The 16,575-nt window shown below is 59.9% G+C and overlaps 1 protein-coding gene across 1 annotated transcript; it reads left to right on the forward strand.

Annotated features, from left to right (window-relative positions):
• Positions 1-1,295: 1,295 nt before the first annotated feature.
• EHBP1L1 (EH domain binding protein 1 like 1) lies at positions 1,296-16,559 on the forward strand. Its single transcript, XM_087821983.1, has 19 exons — positions 1,296-1,399; positions 3,902-3,959; positions 4,165-4,260; positions 4,612-4,665; positions 4,755-4,933; positions 5,012-5,154; positions 5,758-5,826; positions 5,913-6,075; positions 6,242-8,285; positions 8,731-8,888; positions 8,976-9,024; positions 9,649-10,296; positions 13,946-14,039; positions 14,160-14,215; positions 14,312-14,435; positions 14,704-14,803; positions 15,538-15,611; positions 15,695-15,809; positions 15,917-16,559. Exons 1-19 carry the CDS (start codon positions 1,296-1,298, stop codon positions 16,014-16,016), a joined length of 4,428 nt encoding a protein of 1,475 aa, XP_087678109.1. The 3' UTR covers positions 16,017-16,559.
• The last annotated feature ends 16 nt before the right edge of the window (positions 16,560-16,575 follow it).

Below are 16,575 nucleotides of genomic sequence, written 5' to 3' on the forward strand. Positions count from 1 at the left end.
GCACACGCAGTTACTTGCCGCCTGGAGACAACTCAGCTGGTACTCCAGGAAGATGAGACGGCCTGCTTGGAATGAGTATTGATCAAGCACCAGGCTTCCATCCATTCGCAAACCTTGCAGTGGGCTGGCATTGGCGGGGAGGGAACAGGCTGATGTGTTGCCCCAGGACAGTTCTCTAACTCTGGGCTTGACACCTGTGTGTGGCTCATTACCATGCAGGGTGGATCTGGTAAGTGCTAGGGCTCTAATCTAGGTGTGAACAGAGTGGCTAACGCCCAAGGCAGACTTCCCAGGGGCAGGAGAGTAAACAGTCCCGTTGGTGATAACGGGTTCTATTGAATGAAACTTCGCAAAATATAAGGTTTCCAAGTACAAATTTCCAAGGTTTCATCCTCAATCGCTCTAGAAGGAGGAACCATAATTATTCCTACTTAACAGAGGTGGGAACTGAGACCCCCAGTGGTAGTGCTTTGCCCAAGGTCACACACTTTTTGGAAGGCAGGATTTGAACTCCCAGCTCCGCCTGTTGGATGTTGGGACTGTCTTCCCACTTGACAGCTGAAGAGTCAGGTTCTGACGGGTAAATGGGTGCTGTCCACAGGTAGAGCCACCCAGGTAGGTACCTGACTCTGCTCCTGCTCTGGTTAAGAAGTAGGTGGCAACAGGAGCCTGCCACCCCAGTGTTGAGTACAGTTGGCTCTGGCCCAGACTCACACTGTGACCATGAGCAAGTCTCTTCCCTTCTCTGGGTCTCTGCTTCCTAGCCTGTGAAATGGGTCTACCAGTACCTACCCCGCAGGGCTGCGGGCAGGAAGGGAGGCGGCCCTGGCAGCGTTTGCGAGGGCGGCACCAAGTCGCTGGTTGCCCTCTCCCGGGCAAGCGCGTTCACACCGCCTGAGCGCAAGGAGCGGGCGCTGCTGTCCCAGCGACCGGTGCCGTCCGGTTCCGCCCCCCCCCCGCCCCACTCGCGGTCGCGGTGAAAGGCCCCGGAAGCCCGGCTGCCCCGCCCCCTCCCGCTGGAGCCCCGCCCGCCTTCCGACGGGGGTGCGGCTCCAGGAAACGGCGCGCTCGCTGCTCTGCGCTCCAGCGACCCGACGCGCCCTGGGCGACCCCGCCAACTCGGCCGGACCCACAGGCGGCAGTCCGGACAGTGGCCCCGTGTCTGAGCCTCAGACACCTCGGCATAGACGGGGCGGGCAGCGTGGCTGGGAGCCCGGGAGGCCATGGGGACCTGGGCGGGGCCAGCGGTCGCGAGCCAGCGGGAGCCCCGAGTCTGAGGAGCGGCTGCAGGGGCCATGACCTCGGTGTGGAAACGCCTGCAGCGCGTGGGCAAGCGGGCCGCCAAGTTCCAGTTTGTGGCCTGTTACCACGAGCTGGTGGTGGAGTGCACCAAGAAATGGTGAGTGGACGGAGGCCTCGGGGACCCCCAGACTGGCGGGGACCCCATCGGGCCTTGGGAGCCTGAGAGAACCCTGTCCCCAGCCCAATGGCTAAAGCGGCCCCTACCCCAGCTTGGGCTCTGCTGTCCAAGCACAGACACTCAGAAGGGCCCTTGCAGCTTGTGGGACCCCTAGAGCTGGGGGGTACAGGAGCTTTGGGGGAGTGGAGGTCGGGACTTCCCGGCCTGAGAATCTCTGTGCCCACACTTCCCTCAGCTGCGCTCAGGGAGGGGGGAAGAGAGGCCTCATGTTTTGGGCCAGAGGGACAGCTCAAGGTGGTGAGTTTTGAGGTGTGGGGCAGCCAGGCTGAGGCAGAAGCCTTCACGGACCTTAATCCAGCTCAGAGCAAGGATGCTGCCCCCTCCTTCCCCTGCCCACTTGTTGAGCCAGAGGACTCCCCCCCTTCAGCCAGACTGGGCCTGGGAGGCTGGATTCATCTCCACAATGTCCTTAAAAGGGGAAACTGAGCACTGGGAGGGATGAGGAGGTGGGCGGGAGTGGCTTAAAGGAGCCTGAGAGCCTAGGAGGTCGTGGGTCTGGGAAGAGGGCCTAGAGAAGACGAGGTGGCCCGGTGGGGCTGCAGGACCTGGCCTGGCCTGCCAAAGGATCCAGGGGCATCTCATTCACATGTCCCCACCGCAGCTGCCTAGGCCCCTGCGTCACACCCTAAATATATGTGTTCACTGGTGTCAGCTTCCCTTGGCTGGATTAGGGCACAGCTGAGGGGATCTTACCCGCCAGGCGGGGGCTAAATTTAGGCTCCCAAGAGGAAGGGCTGCTGGGGCAGGAAGGGAACTTGGGGTCCCTTAGGTAGCTGCCATGTTCCTGGTCTTGACTGGGCCAGCCAGAGGGCTGTTCAGCCCTTTCAGCAAGGCCCAGAGAGGACAGGGGCTGCTGGGGTAACACAGCACAGGGATGGTACATGAACTCTGGCTTCTACCGTCTACCCCACCACCCTGAGTAAGGTCAGCAGGAGACTGTGCATGGTCCTGGACAGCAAGCCAAAGGTGTGGGCAATGTCAACACATGTGAATCACGGGGCACATGGGCTTCTGATCCTGGAGCCCAGGTTAGGAAGCTGCCCCTGTCCAGGTCCAAGCTCCTCAGGAGGGTGTGCCTAGCCTGAGTCAGGCTGCTTGGCCAGGCCCCGCCCTCCCTAGGCACCCCTTGTCCGCTTCCCCTTTCTGAGAAGGCCCCATGGATACCCTTGCTCAACCATCGCTGTAGTTTGGGGTTGGGGAAAGGAACATGGCTCTAGGCCAGAGGCCTCTAGGGTCAGCTGTGTGACCTTGCCTACCCCCCAGTCTCTCTGGGTTTCAGCATCCTCAGGGGTTGACAGATGAGCTATTTGTCTTGGCTCAGACTCCAGAGGGGCAGTGAACTGGGTGAACTCACGTGTCCTGGCATGGGACTGGCTACAGGGAAGGAGGGCTCTCGTGCTGCCCTTAACCATCCCCACCCTCCTGGGCAGTAGTTGGACACTAACCCAAAGGGGCCCTCTTCCTCCAATGCCCAGCCATTTGTCTGCTCTGTGTCTGGGACTGGGCCCTGCACAGGTGACTCTCTCCTGTTCATTTGTCTCTGTCTCCTCACATCTCTGCCTTTCCTCTGAGTCTGCCTGGCATATGCTGTTTAGCTTAGGTAGAACCTGGAAGTCTTCCTTGCTGCCCCTCACAGAGTCAGGGGCCCTGCAAAGCTAGGGTCCAAGGCTCTGGGTTTGAGAGGTGGGAAGCATGGCTGACTCTCCGGACCCCTCGGCCCAGCAAAGACTGGGCATAGAAGGCCCTGGGAGGGCATCTAATAACAAGCAGACCCTCTGCCTCTCTGACCCCCTCCTCCCCTGTTCCCCACTATGACGCCCGGGCTTCCCCCCAAACTTGGACTTTATACTGACCATTCTTTCTACCTGGAGCCCTAGCACAGCCCATCCCTCCAATTGTGCCTGCGCTCCCACACCCAATCCTAAGGAAACCCTAGGGGCTCTCTCCCTTCTCCCTGAAGCCAGCTTAATTTCTTTTTCTTCCTGATTGGCACTCTTCCCCCACCTTTGTTGTCCTGAGCCCCAGAAGGGTCTTGCCTCTGTTTTGCGCTGCTCTGCCCCTAAACTGGACTGAGTATATAGTATGCACTCCACAAATATTTGTGAGTGAATGGACTTCTTTTACCCTGGTCTGTGTCTCTCGCAGGGTCCTTGCTGTGTTTCTGTGTATCTCTCTGTCTCTGTGTGTGCCTACCTCTGTACGTCTCTCCATCTCTCTTCTAATCCCTGCTGACCCACGCTGGGCCTTTGCCCTTCTGCCCTGGGCCCCACCCTGCCTCAGCAGCCCAACCCTGCTCCCTGTGGCCCCAGATAAGAGGCTGTCCATGCCCTCTCCTGGGGGAGGGGGATGTGGGCAGAGGGAAGACCCTGCAGGAGGTGGAGAAGCTGGGTAGCCTGACTGAGTAGCCCCCTCCCCACCCAGGCAACCGGATAAGTTGGTGGTGGTGTGGACTCGGCGGAACCGACGCATCTGCTCCAAGGTGGGGAGATGTTAACTGGGGATCCAGGTTAGGGGTGGGGCCAGTGAGGGGGTGTAGGTAAAGCGGGTGGGGGCTGATGGGGTCGTGGAGTCAGGTTCAGAACAGAATCCACAGAATGGAGAGAAAAATACTGGGGGCTGGCGACAAAGGCAGAGAGAGAGGGGGAGAGTTAAGGTTCAGAGAGGACTCAGACTGCTCATTGTAGGCCCACAGCTGGCAGCCGGGCATCCAGAACCCATACCGGGGCACCGTGGTGTGGATGGTACCTGAGAATGTGGACATCTCTGTGACGCTATACAGGGTGAGTCTCTAACCCTCCACATAGAAGGCCTGGGCTGGTGATTACAGTTCCAGGGGCTCCCTGGTGGGTTGTCAATCCAAATAGGAAAGAACAGAGCTGTGAGGCCAACTACCTCAGCAGGGGCCTACTTAGCGTCAGTGGCCAGGAGGTCTCCTTGGAGGAGGTCACATTTACCTGCCACATGCATTAAGAGAGATGGCTGGGATCAGGAGAAGCTAGGAGCCTCCCAGGCAGGATGGGTCAGCATGTGTGCAGGCCCCAACCAAACACCCCCTGGGCCAGCGCAGGGTCTTCTCCCTACACTGCCCCTACCCCAGCAGCCCCTTACTCACCAGTGCCCCCTTTTCCCAGGACCCTCACGTGGACCAGTATGAGGCCAAAGAGTGGACGTTTATTATTGAGAATGTGAGTGACTGGGGTGGGTGGGGCCTGGGGCTTGGGGACTCTGGAGCAGCATGGATGCTTATTCTCGGGCCCCTTCCCCTGGCCCACAGGAGTCCAAGGGGCAGCGGAAGGTGCTGGCCTCAGCTGAGGTGGACCTGGCCCGCCATGCAGGGCCCGTGCCTGCCCAAGTTCCGCTGCGGCTGCGGCTAAAGGCCAAGTCCGTGAAGGTGGTACATGCGGAGCTGAGCCTCACCCTCTCGGGGGTGCTGCTGCGAGAAGGTCGTGCCACGTGAGTGCCTGCCTGCCCTCCTTGGCCCTAGTCTTCAACCTCTCACCCCAGCCCTCATCTCTGACATCTGATCCCTAGGGACGATGACATGCAGAGTCTTGCGAGCCTTATGAGCGTGAAGCCTAGTGACGTGGGCAACTTGGACGACTTTGCTGAGAGTGACGAGGAGGAGGCTAGTGGTCCAGGGGCCCCGGAGGCACGGGCTCATGCCCCCCAGCCAGGTGGGCTCACAGCCTGCCATGGGTGTGGACTGAGACCGCCAAGACCTAGGGAGGGTGGATATATAAGCCACTTGCCATGTTGGGGCAGGGCCAGCTTGCGCGCCCCGTGATGGGAGCTCACTGTACATCACTCCAACCTGCCCTGCACCCTGGTGGTCCAAACTTGGCCCCCGGTCCTGTGGTGGCCTGGGTCCTTAGCCAAGTCCTGCAGGGTGGTTCCTAGCGCTTCCCCGCGCCCCTGGCCCTCTCCTCACCACTGAGTGGGTGCCTCCCTCACCTTGTACCTGCCCTCTAACAGCTGCACCAAAGGCGCGGAGAGGGCTGCAGTCCCGTCTCACCGCCCTCGCTCACCACCCTCGCTCCTGCTCCGTCACTAGCTCCCTTATCCCGCCCTTTAACTTATTCAGGCTTTTTCTCCATCTGTCCTTGTGGTTTTCTCTCTCCTTTTCTCTTCATTCTGGGCCTGTCTCTTCTCGCAGGCCGGGGTGGTGCCCTGAGGCTGGGGCGTTTCCCAGGTAGGCCCAGCACTCTAACTGGAGGGAGGGGGTCAGACCTTCAGGGCTCTGCCCTGGGCTGAACCTGCCCCACCAAACCCTTCCTCAGATCCCTCTCGAGAGCTGAAGACACTTTGTGAGGAGGCAGAGGAGGGTCGAGCTCGGCCCGGGCAGGCAGGTGAGGCCCTCGCCAGGGTTGAATGGGGACTGGCCCTACAGTCGCAGGGCCCAGGCCTCAGCACCGCCCTCTGTCTTCTTCCCCAGCTGCCAGCCCTTCTGGTACTGAGGATATCAGCCCAGCCCCTGTGAGTGCCCCTGCGCCCCCAGCCAGGGCCTCCCGGGGCCAGGGGTCAGAACCAGCTACTGTAGTTGGGGGCCAGGTGGGGCCTGAAGCCCCAAGGCCCCCCAGAACCCCACTGGAGACAAGGTGAGCTTTGGAGTCAGCCCCACCCCCTATGCCCTGACCACTGTTAGAAAGCTGCACTCCCCCTAACAACCTACCTTTCCATTGCTCCAGCAATCTGAAGGGTCGGGGTGGGGGCTTGGGGGGGGGCATATGACTTCCCCAACGTCCCCTCCTGCTCTCTCCTCAGGTCCTCAAGACAGGCAGGCCAGGATTTGGCCCCCGTCCCGGCCCCTCGGCTCCGGAAAGGCTCTGATGCCCCCTGGCCCTCAGTCCCCCAAGGGAAGGATGAGGTCCCCAAAGCCTCAGGGGCTCTCCCAGCAGGAGTGGGTTCTGCTGGGGAGACCCAGGCCCAGGCAAGCCCTCAGGAAGGGACAGAGGCCCAGGGAGCCAGGCCAAGCCCAGGCATTGAGGATGGAGGCTGCAGAGACTCCCTGGGAAGGCAGAAAGCCAGTGTTGAGGAAAACACCATTTGGGACAGGCAAGAGGCCAGTGGGGTGGACGCTGAGCAGGGGTTAGGAGCAAGAGTGAACACGAAGTCAGAGGTCAGAGCTGGGGAGGCTGAAGAGAGTTCAGAAGTTAGTCAAGTGGTTGCTGAACAGAGGTCAAAGATGAGACATGTGGACACTAAGGGACCAGAGGCTACAGGGGTGATGTCTGAGGCAAGATTCAAGGGGACCCCTGAGGTTCCTCTGAGGGCCTCTCAGGGGAGGACAGGAGTCAGGACCTGGGATGAGGCTCCTACTGTCCGGAGCTCACCCCCAGCAGAGCCTGCGGGGCATACCAGGCATCTCAGTGACTCCAGGGGGTCCCGGGGTGCTGCAGACCAGGAGAGAGAGGGTGCAGAGGTGAGGGGCGGGGCCTCAGGTGTTGGAGGGACAGGCCTGGAGCAGGGCCCCTCTGTAGGAGCAGCAAGCACCAGGCCCCAGGTGAGCAGGTCCCAGGAAGCCCCACCCGCAGCTGACCAGGGGGCCATGTCTAGGGATCTGGGGGCCCGGGAGGCAGCAGCTGGGGACTTGAGGGTCCTGGGAACAGAGACAGAGATGGCAGAGTCAGAGGTTTTGGGGACCCAGGAGACAGAAGCAGAGGGATCAGGGTTCCCAAAGATAGAGACTGGAACAGCAGAAGCTGAAATATTGGGGGCCCAAGAGACAGAGATAGTGAGATCAGGGGACCTAGAGTCAGAAACTGCTGGGATGGCAGAGTCTGAAGAACTGGAGACCCAGAAAACAGAGGCTGGGGCTTCAGGAGTTCTGGGAACAAAGGCTAGGATGGCAGATACTGAGATATTGGGGACCCAGGAGATAAGAGGGGGCTCAGGGGTATTGAGGATAGAAGTTGAGATAGCAGAACCTGCAATGTTGGGGGTCCAGGAGACAGAGATGGGGGGGCCAGTGGCCTCAGCAATAAAATCTAAGATATTAGGGACCCAGGAAACAGAGTTAGGGGGCTCTAAGGTTACAGGGTTTGAGACTAAAACAGCAGAAGTTGAGATATTGGGGACCCAGGGGAAAATAGCTGAGGGTTCAAGGGCCCTAGAGGTAGAATCTGAGATGGCAGGGACCCAGGAAACAGAGTTAGGAGGTTCTGAGGTTGCAGGGTTTGAGACTGAGACAGTAGAAGCTGAGATATTGGGGACCCAAGAGATAGAAGCTGGGGGTTCAGGGGTCCCAGGCATGGAGACTGAGACAGAAGAGGCCCAGGAGACAGCGGTGGGGGATTCAGGGGTCTCAGGGCCAGAGGTTGGAATGGCAGAGGCTGAGGCAGTGGGGACTCAACAGACAGAAACTACAGTTTTGGAGGCTGAGAGGGCTAAGATCTCTGGAGTCCCGGAGGCAGAGACTGGGCTCTGGGGGAGCCTCATATGTGAGGCTTTAAAGGCCCCAGTTACTAAGCACAGAGTTTTAGGATCCCAGGGAGCAGAGGCAGAGACTTCAGTTTTGAGGGTCCAGGAGGTGGAGGCTGGGGTTTTGGGGATTTCAGAGGCTGAGTCTGGTGTTCAGGAGGCCCCTGAAGCAGAGATGGAGGTTTTAGGTCCTCCAGAGAACCAATCTGGTATTTTTGAGGCCCTGGAAGCAGAGGCTGGGGTCTTGGGAATCCAGAAGGGAAAAGAAGCTGAGGCCAGCCTGGCTGAGGTGCAGGTGGCCAGTGGGGCAGGGGCTGGGATGCCCAGGCCCTCAGGGGCCCCTTCCCCAGAGGGGCCTGAAGAGGACAGGAGGCTGCCGGGCAGCCAGGTAGGGATGGGGGCTGCCGAGGGCCCAGTCTTCTGCTTCCCACTAACCTGGGGCTGAGCTAACGGCGGCTCTGCATGGACCCACCTGGTCAACTGGGTAGGGTGGGACAGGGGCTCAGCTTCAAGGAGCCCCCTCCCCCCTTCCTTTCTCAGGATGCCCTGGCTCCCCTACCCGGTCTTCCCTGGGCTGCATGGAGCTGGACATCCCTAAGCTGATTTTCTGGGCTGACCTTGAGGTGTGGCTGCTGGTGATCTCTGGTCTTGCCTGGGGCCACTGATCTAGATGACTTTGGTAGATAACCCCAGAGCTGGAAACCCTTTTGCCTGGCTCCAAGGCTCTGGCCAGTGGTCTCTGGCGACTCCTACACACCCAGAGCTGGGGCTGTTTTATGCCAGGGGCAGAGGGCACATGTTCACATTCCCTAAGCCCATCCCTGTGTTCCCAGGCACTGCCTGCCCTGGTCAGCTCCAGCCAGTCCCTACTAGAGTGGTGTCAGGAGGTCACTGCTGGCTACCGTGGTGTCCGGGTCACCAACTTCACTACATCCTGGCGCAACGGTTTGGCCTTCTGTGCCATCCTGCACCGATTCTACCCAGACAAGATGTGAGCTGCTGGAGGGGGTGGGAATGAATTGGGGAGCCTGCTGGGGCGGCAATGGAGCCAAGCCTCTGACCAGAGCTCTCTCCACAGCGACTATGCCGCCCTCGACCCTCTCAACATCAAGCAGAACAATAAGCAGGTGCGATGCGGGGAGCAGGGCTGGGAGGGGCCAAGGGCCAGGCCCAGGGCAGGACTGGGCCCGAAGGTCTGAAGGAGGGGAGTCTGGGCCTGCAGGCCTCAGCTGTGGCTTTCGGAAGTTCTGCCACCTTTTAGCCTTTTGGTCTTTGAAGTTGTTCATTTTCCATAGTTTTGTTGTGTGTTTTGTTGTTGTTGTTTTTTAAATATATCTTTATTGGTTACAGAGAGAGGAAAGGAGAGGGAGAGAGAGAGAGAAACATCAATGATGAGAGAGTCATTGATCAGCTGCCTCCTGCACACCCCTGACTGGGGAAGGAGCCCGCAACCCGGGCATGTGCCCTGACCGGGAATCGAACCCGGATCGCCTGGATCCTAGGTCAGCCCTCAGCCACTGAGCCACGCCCGGCAGGGCAGTGTAGGGTTTTTAAAGCATATTTCCACTAGATGGTTTTTCCCAAGCCACTCTTTCTTGTGCAGTTGCTGGGTAATGTGAGGCTGGGCCCTATATTTCCCCTAGTAGGAGGGTGAAGGTGTGCAGGTCGTCGGGTCCCTCGGCCGTCCAGGGTGGGGCCACAGCGTGTCTGGGTAACACCTGCCACCGCTGACCTCAGCGCTCTGTTCCTAGGCCTTCGATGGCTTTGCGGCCCTGGGCGTGTCGCGGCTGCTGGAGCCGGCGGACATGGTGCTGCTGTCGGTGCCCGACAAGCTCATAGTCATGACGTACCTGTGCCAGATCCGTGCCTTCTGCACGGGGCAGGAGCTGCAGCTGGTGCAGCTGGAGGGCGGCGGCGGCGCCGGCACATACCGCGTAGCCAGCACCCAGCCCAGCCAGCCCGACGACCTGGACGCCAGCGGCCTGGCACTGAGGCTGCGGGAGCACCGGACCGAGGAGCCCAAGAAGCCCAAGGAGGCCCAGAGCTGCGTGGAAGGGGCAGCCCCCGAGGTGGCTTCCAAGGACCACGGCGCCGAGGCCGCCCAGGAGGCGCACTCCGCGGAGGCCCCGGCCGATGGAGCCCGAGCGTCGGTGCCCCCGGCCGAGGGGCTGGTGAATGGGGCCGCGGCGCCGGCTGCGGGGGGCGGCGTGCGGCTGCGGCGGTCGTCAGTGACCGGCGAGGCCGGGCCGGTGCCCCCGCCCCGGGCGCACGGCTCCTTTTCCCACGTGCGGGACGCTGACCTGCTCAAGAAGAGGCGCTCGCGGCTGCGGAACAGCAACTCCTTCTCGGTGGACGACCCCGACTCGGGAGCGCCGGGAACCGCCGGAGCCGCGGCTGCGGTGAGTGCCTCCCGGCGGTATGGGGGTCGCGGGGAGCACAGGAGCGGAGCAGATCCTGAAGGGTCCCGAGGGCAGAGCTGGCACGATGTGGGCGCTTGGTGGGGAGAGGGGAGACAGCTGGGTGCTCAGGGAGGCACTTTCTGATCAGAGGGACCATGATGCCTGCGGAAGAGTCAGCAAGGCCCTGAGCGACTGCCTGGGAAGGGTCCTGACCATTGCTGCCAGCCTTGGGCATATGCTGGTGGTTTTTAAGTCTTGGCACTGGGTTGGTGGGATCATGGGCTATAGAAGGAAGCTCCCAGAAGGCTCCTGGTTGTCAGCACTCAGCAGTGCTCTATATGGACTTTAAAGTGGGCTAGGGCCTTTCTTCCCCTGCAGGGGGCCAGGGTTAACCAGTAGCAGCTGCTCCCTGGAAGTTGGGGGCAAGGTTTCTGTACTCAAGGGGGCCTGTGAGGGCCTCCCAACACCAAGAATCTCTCACGTGGGTCTCTAACTCCACATGCTGAAGACCAGTTTCCTCTTTTCTGTGATAACGGGAGGTTGGTGACTGGAGACCCTGCTGGGCACCCATGTCCTTGTCCTCTCATCCCCTGTGGGTCTCAAGTCAGAGTCTGCCAGGGTGTCACGTGGTCACTGCAGATCTGAAGGGGAGTTGGTCCAAGAGAGGGCAGGGCTTTGCTCAGGGACTCACAGCCACTGAAGTCTAGGCCACGGGCTTTCTAGCAGGGGTCCATCCACTACGTCATCTTGCCTGGGACAGCAGGAGCAGCAGCCAGGCCACTCCAAGCCTTCAGCTGCCGGGGGATGGCTCCTGAGTTCTAAGGAAAGGAGGGAATAAATTGGGAAAGACTTTCTGGGAGAAGCCGCTGTTTGAGCCAGGCCAATAAGACAGACCTGTTTCCAGGGGAAAATGAGAGGGGTGGTTCCAAAGTGGAGTGACCCGCACAAGCAAAAACGTGGCAGCAGGAAATCTCAGGTCTCATGTAGAGACCTGCCAGGCATCTCCCTTCAGGTCCACAGGTGGCGGTGAGGCCAGCCTGGGGAGCAGGAGCCTTGAGTGCAGGGTCAGGCACAGCATTGAGCCTGTGATGAGACAGGGAGGCCCCAAAGGCACACGTAGGAGATGTGCTAGACAGCAGTCAGAGGGACATAGCCACCCGCGGCCTGGCCTGTCTGTTGGCTTCTGGACACAGCCTTGTTAATGTGTCAGTGGCTCTTTAAATATTAGAGAGGAGACTCCATCCTACAGTCTTCTGGGCCCAAGTCCCAGTACTGGTCCTTCCAAGCCAGGCCCTCCTCCAGTCCCACAGGAGATATTTGACCAGTGGGACTGGAGGAGACTTCTCCTTGGCCATTCCCATCCCCCATGCTTCATGTGCGCAGTGGGAGGATGTTGGGCTGGCCTCGCCCGTGGACACTCCCAGTGTCCTGGAGCAGGATGAAGTCAAGCACCTTGAAGCTGGGGTGGGGCTGAAGCAATTCCATGATGAGGGCAGTAGGCCTGTGGTGCAGTTCAGCAAGGCTTTGTGGAGGAGGGGCCACCCGTAAGGGTGTGGGAAGGGGAATTTGGGTCAGACATGAGGAAGTACTGAATTCTCATCAGGGCTGGTGTGAGTAAGCCCAGTTGCTGCTGAGGTTGGGGTTTCTCCACTGTCCTGCCTCTGCCTGCCTTGGTGGTTGAGTTCTTGCTGTGTGCCTGTCCTGCCCCCACAACCCCTCACTGACTCCTCACGCCTCTTCCAGGGAGGAATGCCTATTCTGCAGGTGAGAACATTGAGGCTCAGGGAGATGATGAAAGAGGCGAAGGGTGTTGATACAGGTGTGAACCCAGGTTCTGCTGGGCCCAGCACTATTGACTGGCTGTGTGACCCTGGTAAAGCCACTTAATCTCTGTGTTCTTTTCCTGAAGATGAGAGACAAAGGCATGAAAGTTCTTTGCAAAGTAGCCTTGAGACACCACTTTGGGGTGCTTTCTAAAAAGGGTGCTCTGTTTTTACCCAGATGCCTTTCTGGAGCCCTGGAACCCCAGGATACACAGGGCTGGGATTTCTTCCCATTTGACATTCAAGAACACAGAGGCCCAGTGGACGTGTTCAGCCCCCAGGCAAAAAGCCAACTGGGGGGGCTCTGTGCCAGGCCCTGTACGAGCTTCATCTCTGACCCTCAGTTTCATCATCTGTAAAGTGGGAGTGGTAGTCGTCCCTGCCTCCCAGGCTTCTTGGGAAAACTAAATGAGCCAATACATGCATAGTGCCCAACATATGAATGCTCAGTCAATGTCAGCTATTATTTCATGTTAGTTTTATGTTAATCAGTGTACTCTGAGTGCATTCTCTGGGCCCCGCCCTGTCTGCAGGGGCTTCCTCTGGCCAGGGAGACATGGGTAACCAACAGCCATGATGGGATACGGGGTGGAGTTGGAGCTGTGACTGGGGAAACCCAGGAGGCCATGGAGGGAGCATCTGCCCAGCCTGGGGATCTGGGGGTGCTTCAAGAGGCATGAAGGTTAAGCAGGGAGGCAGGAAGCAATATGGGAGCCCAAAGGAGCCTCTGGAGGAGGTAGAAGTGAGCTGGGTCATGAAGGTCACGGTGTACGCAGACTCCAGGCTGAGTAAGCTATTTGGGGAAGTGAAAGTCCATGACTAGTCTCGAGGGTAGCATCTGGGTGGGGTTCAGGGTAGTGGGAGTTGAGGCTGGAGCTGCCAGTAGGCCTGGCAATAAGGCTGGGGGCTGAGGTAGGTGTGGTGGAGGTTTTAGGAAGACCCTTCAATGTGGCTTGAGGGTAGAGTCAGGAGGCAGAGCATGGGCAGTGGCTGGTAAGGAGGGCACCACTGACTCAGGCCAGAGAGATGACACTTAAGCAAGGGGTGTCCAGGGCTCCCTCTCAGAGGAGGTGCACAGCCGGATGGTTCAACCCCTTTTCCCTGCTCTGTGACCTAGAAAGGTAGCCAGAGCAGGAACCATCAATGGGGCCTGGCTATCAGCTGAGCTGAAAGTTGGGGGTCCCTAGGTCTGACTGCCCCAGGAAGTCACCAGGGGCAGGGCACATCAGGGGCCAGCCCTGCCCTTCCAGGCTAAAATTGGTAGTTCCAGCCAACCTGTTCTTTTCTGAGCTATATGTGAAGTGGGGCTGACTCTAGGCATAGGAATTAATAGCAGGAGAGCGCCCCCTTTTGGTCAGTAGGTGGAGGTGCTGGCTGAGGGTGGCCATAGGCCTGCTCTGTGTCACTGTGTGAGGCCCTGGCCATGATGGAGATGCCAACAGTAGGTGAGAGGAGTCAGAGGTGGCCGGAGGGAGTTCCATGGAAGAGAGGGAAGGAGAGGCCCCAGCCCCTTCACAGCCTTTCACCCCTAAATCTCACCAAAGCCCTGTGAGGCCCCAGGAAATGATGGTGAGGCTCAGAGTGGGAGTGGACTGGCCCAGGACCACAGGGCCAGGGATGGTGAAGGCCATGGCCTTCCTTTGAGGAGGTACTCTTCCTAGAGGGGGTAGGGGTTGGGGTGCTGTGCATGCAGGACTGGAGACACAGATGGGGTGGGCAGGGTGTGGAATTGAGGGCCCTTCCCTATGTAATTGAGGCTCTGGCTGGCCCCAGGGCTGGGTTGTTGGGGAACCCCTCTAATCCCTCACTGTTTCCTTTCTCCACAGGAAGGCCTGAGCTCTGTGCTCAGTCCACCCACAGCCCCAGCCCCAGCCCCAGCCCCAGCCCCAGCCCCAGCCCCAGCCCCACAGCAGCCCTCTGGTGAGTAGTTTTGAAGGGGTGGTGACCCAGCTCAGCTCAAACTGCTCATAGATCCTGCATTGGGGACCTCTTGGGGGCAGGTGTCAGTTGGAGGTGTCTTAGCCTGGTCTCTGCCTGCAGGTGGGAGTCCCCCATCGGAGGAACCACCCCCAATCCCAGGAGAAGAGGCTGGGCTGGTAAGGTGGGCTGAGGTGGGAGGAGCTGAATGGGTACTTCCTAGGCAGGGCCTAGGCTGAACCCACCCTGTTCCTTGCCCCCCCTTTTTACCCCAGCAACGATTCCAGGACACAAGTCAGTACGTGTGTGCAGAGCTACAGGCCCTGGAACAGGAGCAGAGGCAGATAGATGGGCGGGCAGCCCAGGTGGAGACACAGCTGAGGAGCCTTATGGAGTCAGGTAGGCGAGGCATCTAGAGTCCACTCCCCAGCACATGCCACCAGATCTGCCCAGTCCCTCAGCCCTTCCTGACCTTGGGAGGAGCTGGGAGGAGGCAAGACTGGGTTCTTCACCCTCATTTACAACTGGGCATGCTTAGGCCCTGAGCAGGGAAGCAGCTTGCTAGAGGCACACAGCTCTGGCTTCTGGGATTCCATAGGGAGCAAGCCCCCTCCCTGACCCCACTGGGGATGATGGCAGGCCTGGTGACTGTCCAGGCCTGGTTCAGGTGCCAACAGGCTGCAGGAGGAGGTGCTGATCCAGGAGTGGTTCACACTGGTCAATAAGAAGAACGCTCTCATCCGGAGGCAGGACCAGCTGCAGCTGCTGTGAGTGCTGGCCCCTCACTGTCCAGGCCCCACCCGGCCCACCCAGGGCCTACAGAGCTGAGAAGCCTAGCTACTTTGGTTAGAGTGACTCACTGCTTTCTTCTTTCTATGGAGATCTTTTTTTTTCTCCTAATGTTTTTATTGATTTTTAGAGAGAGAGGAAGGGAGAAGGGAGAGAGAGAAACATTGATGTGAGAAAGTAACATCATTTGACTGCCTTCTGCACAGTCCCTACAGGAGTTGAGCCTGAAACCCAGGCATGTGTCCTTGACTGGGAATTGAACCGGCAACCTCCTGGTGCACGGGATGATGCTCGACCAACTGAGCCACACCAGTCTAGGCTTTTTTTTATTTTCAAAAAGGGGTGGGGCACCCTGGCCGGGTAGCTCAGTTGGTTAGAGCATCCTCTGCTACTCCAAGGTTGTGGGTTTGATCTCAGGTCAGGGCACATACAAGAAGCAACTAGTAAATAAGTGGGAACAATATCAATGTTTCTCTCTCTAAAATCAATAATTAAAAATTAAAAAAGGGGGTGGGAAATGGGAGGAGACAACATAAACATTCAGCAATTGGGGACCAGCTGGAACAAAGGAGAGGACTGACTCCGGGACACAGCTCTGCCCTCGCCCAGCCCTCCGCGGGAACTGGTGGTGAGGTGGTGGGGGCCAGGGAGTGGTCAGAGCCGGGCCTTCCCTCCCGGTCCCCTTTCCTGACCTGGCACCTCCGCCCCCCAGCATCGAGGAGCAGGACCTGGAGCGGAGGTTCGAGCTGCTGAGCCGGGAGCTCCGGGCCATGCTGGCCATCGAAGGTGGGAGCTGGGGCCGGAGGAGCTGGGGCCGGGGACAGAGCAGCGGCCGGCGCCTCCTGACCCTCCGCCTCTTCCGCCCTCAGACTGGCTGAAAACGGCGGCCCAGCAGCACCGAGAGCAGCTCCTGCTGGAGGAGCTGGTGTCACTGGTGAACCAGCGCGACGAGCTGGTCCGGGACCTGGACCACAAGGAGCGGATGTGAGTGGGGCGGGGCCGGGCCGCGCGGGTGGGGGAGGGTCCCGGGGCGCAGTCCCGGGAGCGCTGGTCTGGCCGGCCGCTGGCTGACTCGCACCCGTTCCGTGCAGCGCCCTGGAGGAGGACGAGCGCCTGGAGCGCGGCCTGGAGCAGCGGCGCCGCAAGCTGAGCCGGCAGCTGAGCCGGCGCGAACGCTGCGCGCTGAGCTGAGGCCGCGCCCGGGGAGCCGGCTTTTCCGTCGCCGCGCCCGGCGTGCGCTCCGGACGACCGGGCCCCCTCGGCTGCCGCGGCGGCCTCTAGGGGCCGCTGGCGCCCCTTTACCAGGAAGGGTATGGCGGCTCTTCGGTCCCGAAGGACAGCGGCGGCCGGGCTGCCGCGCCGTCGGGCCGTATTTATTTGTCTGTGTGCGAGTGTGTGCGCGCGGGGGCCGGGGTCCCCGGAGCGCCGCGCAGGACCCCTCCTCGGCGGCAGGGTCCGGGTGGCCAGCCCCAGGGGAGCGGGATGGTTGTGAACTGCCGCGCCCGCCCTCCTCTGCTTCCTGTTCCCTGTGAGCAATAAAGTTGGACAAGGCTACACTACCGTCGGCTCTTTCTCAGGACAGCTGGGCTTTCAGTGGAGGAAGGGGTTGGTGCTCAGGCCCATAAGGTTGTCTGCGATCCTAAACGGGCTGTGCGGGCTTTGAGGTTCCCAGATGCCAGTGGAGGCAGAACCTCAGCCTTGGAAGGTCGATGGGGGTTTGGGTTGTTGATCACTGTAAGGAAGAACCATT

The sequence above is a fragment of the Miniopterus natalensis genome, chromosome 11 (assembly GCF_054644295.1).
Source record: "Miniopterus natalensis isolate mMinNat1 chromosome 11, mMinNat1.hap1, whole genome shotgun sequence".
Classification (NCBI taxonomy): Eukaryota; Metazoa; Chordata; class Mammalia; order Chiroptera; family Miniopteridae; genus Miniopterus; species Miniopterus natalensis.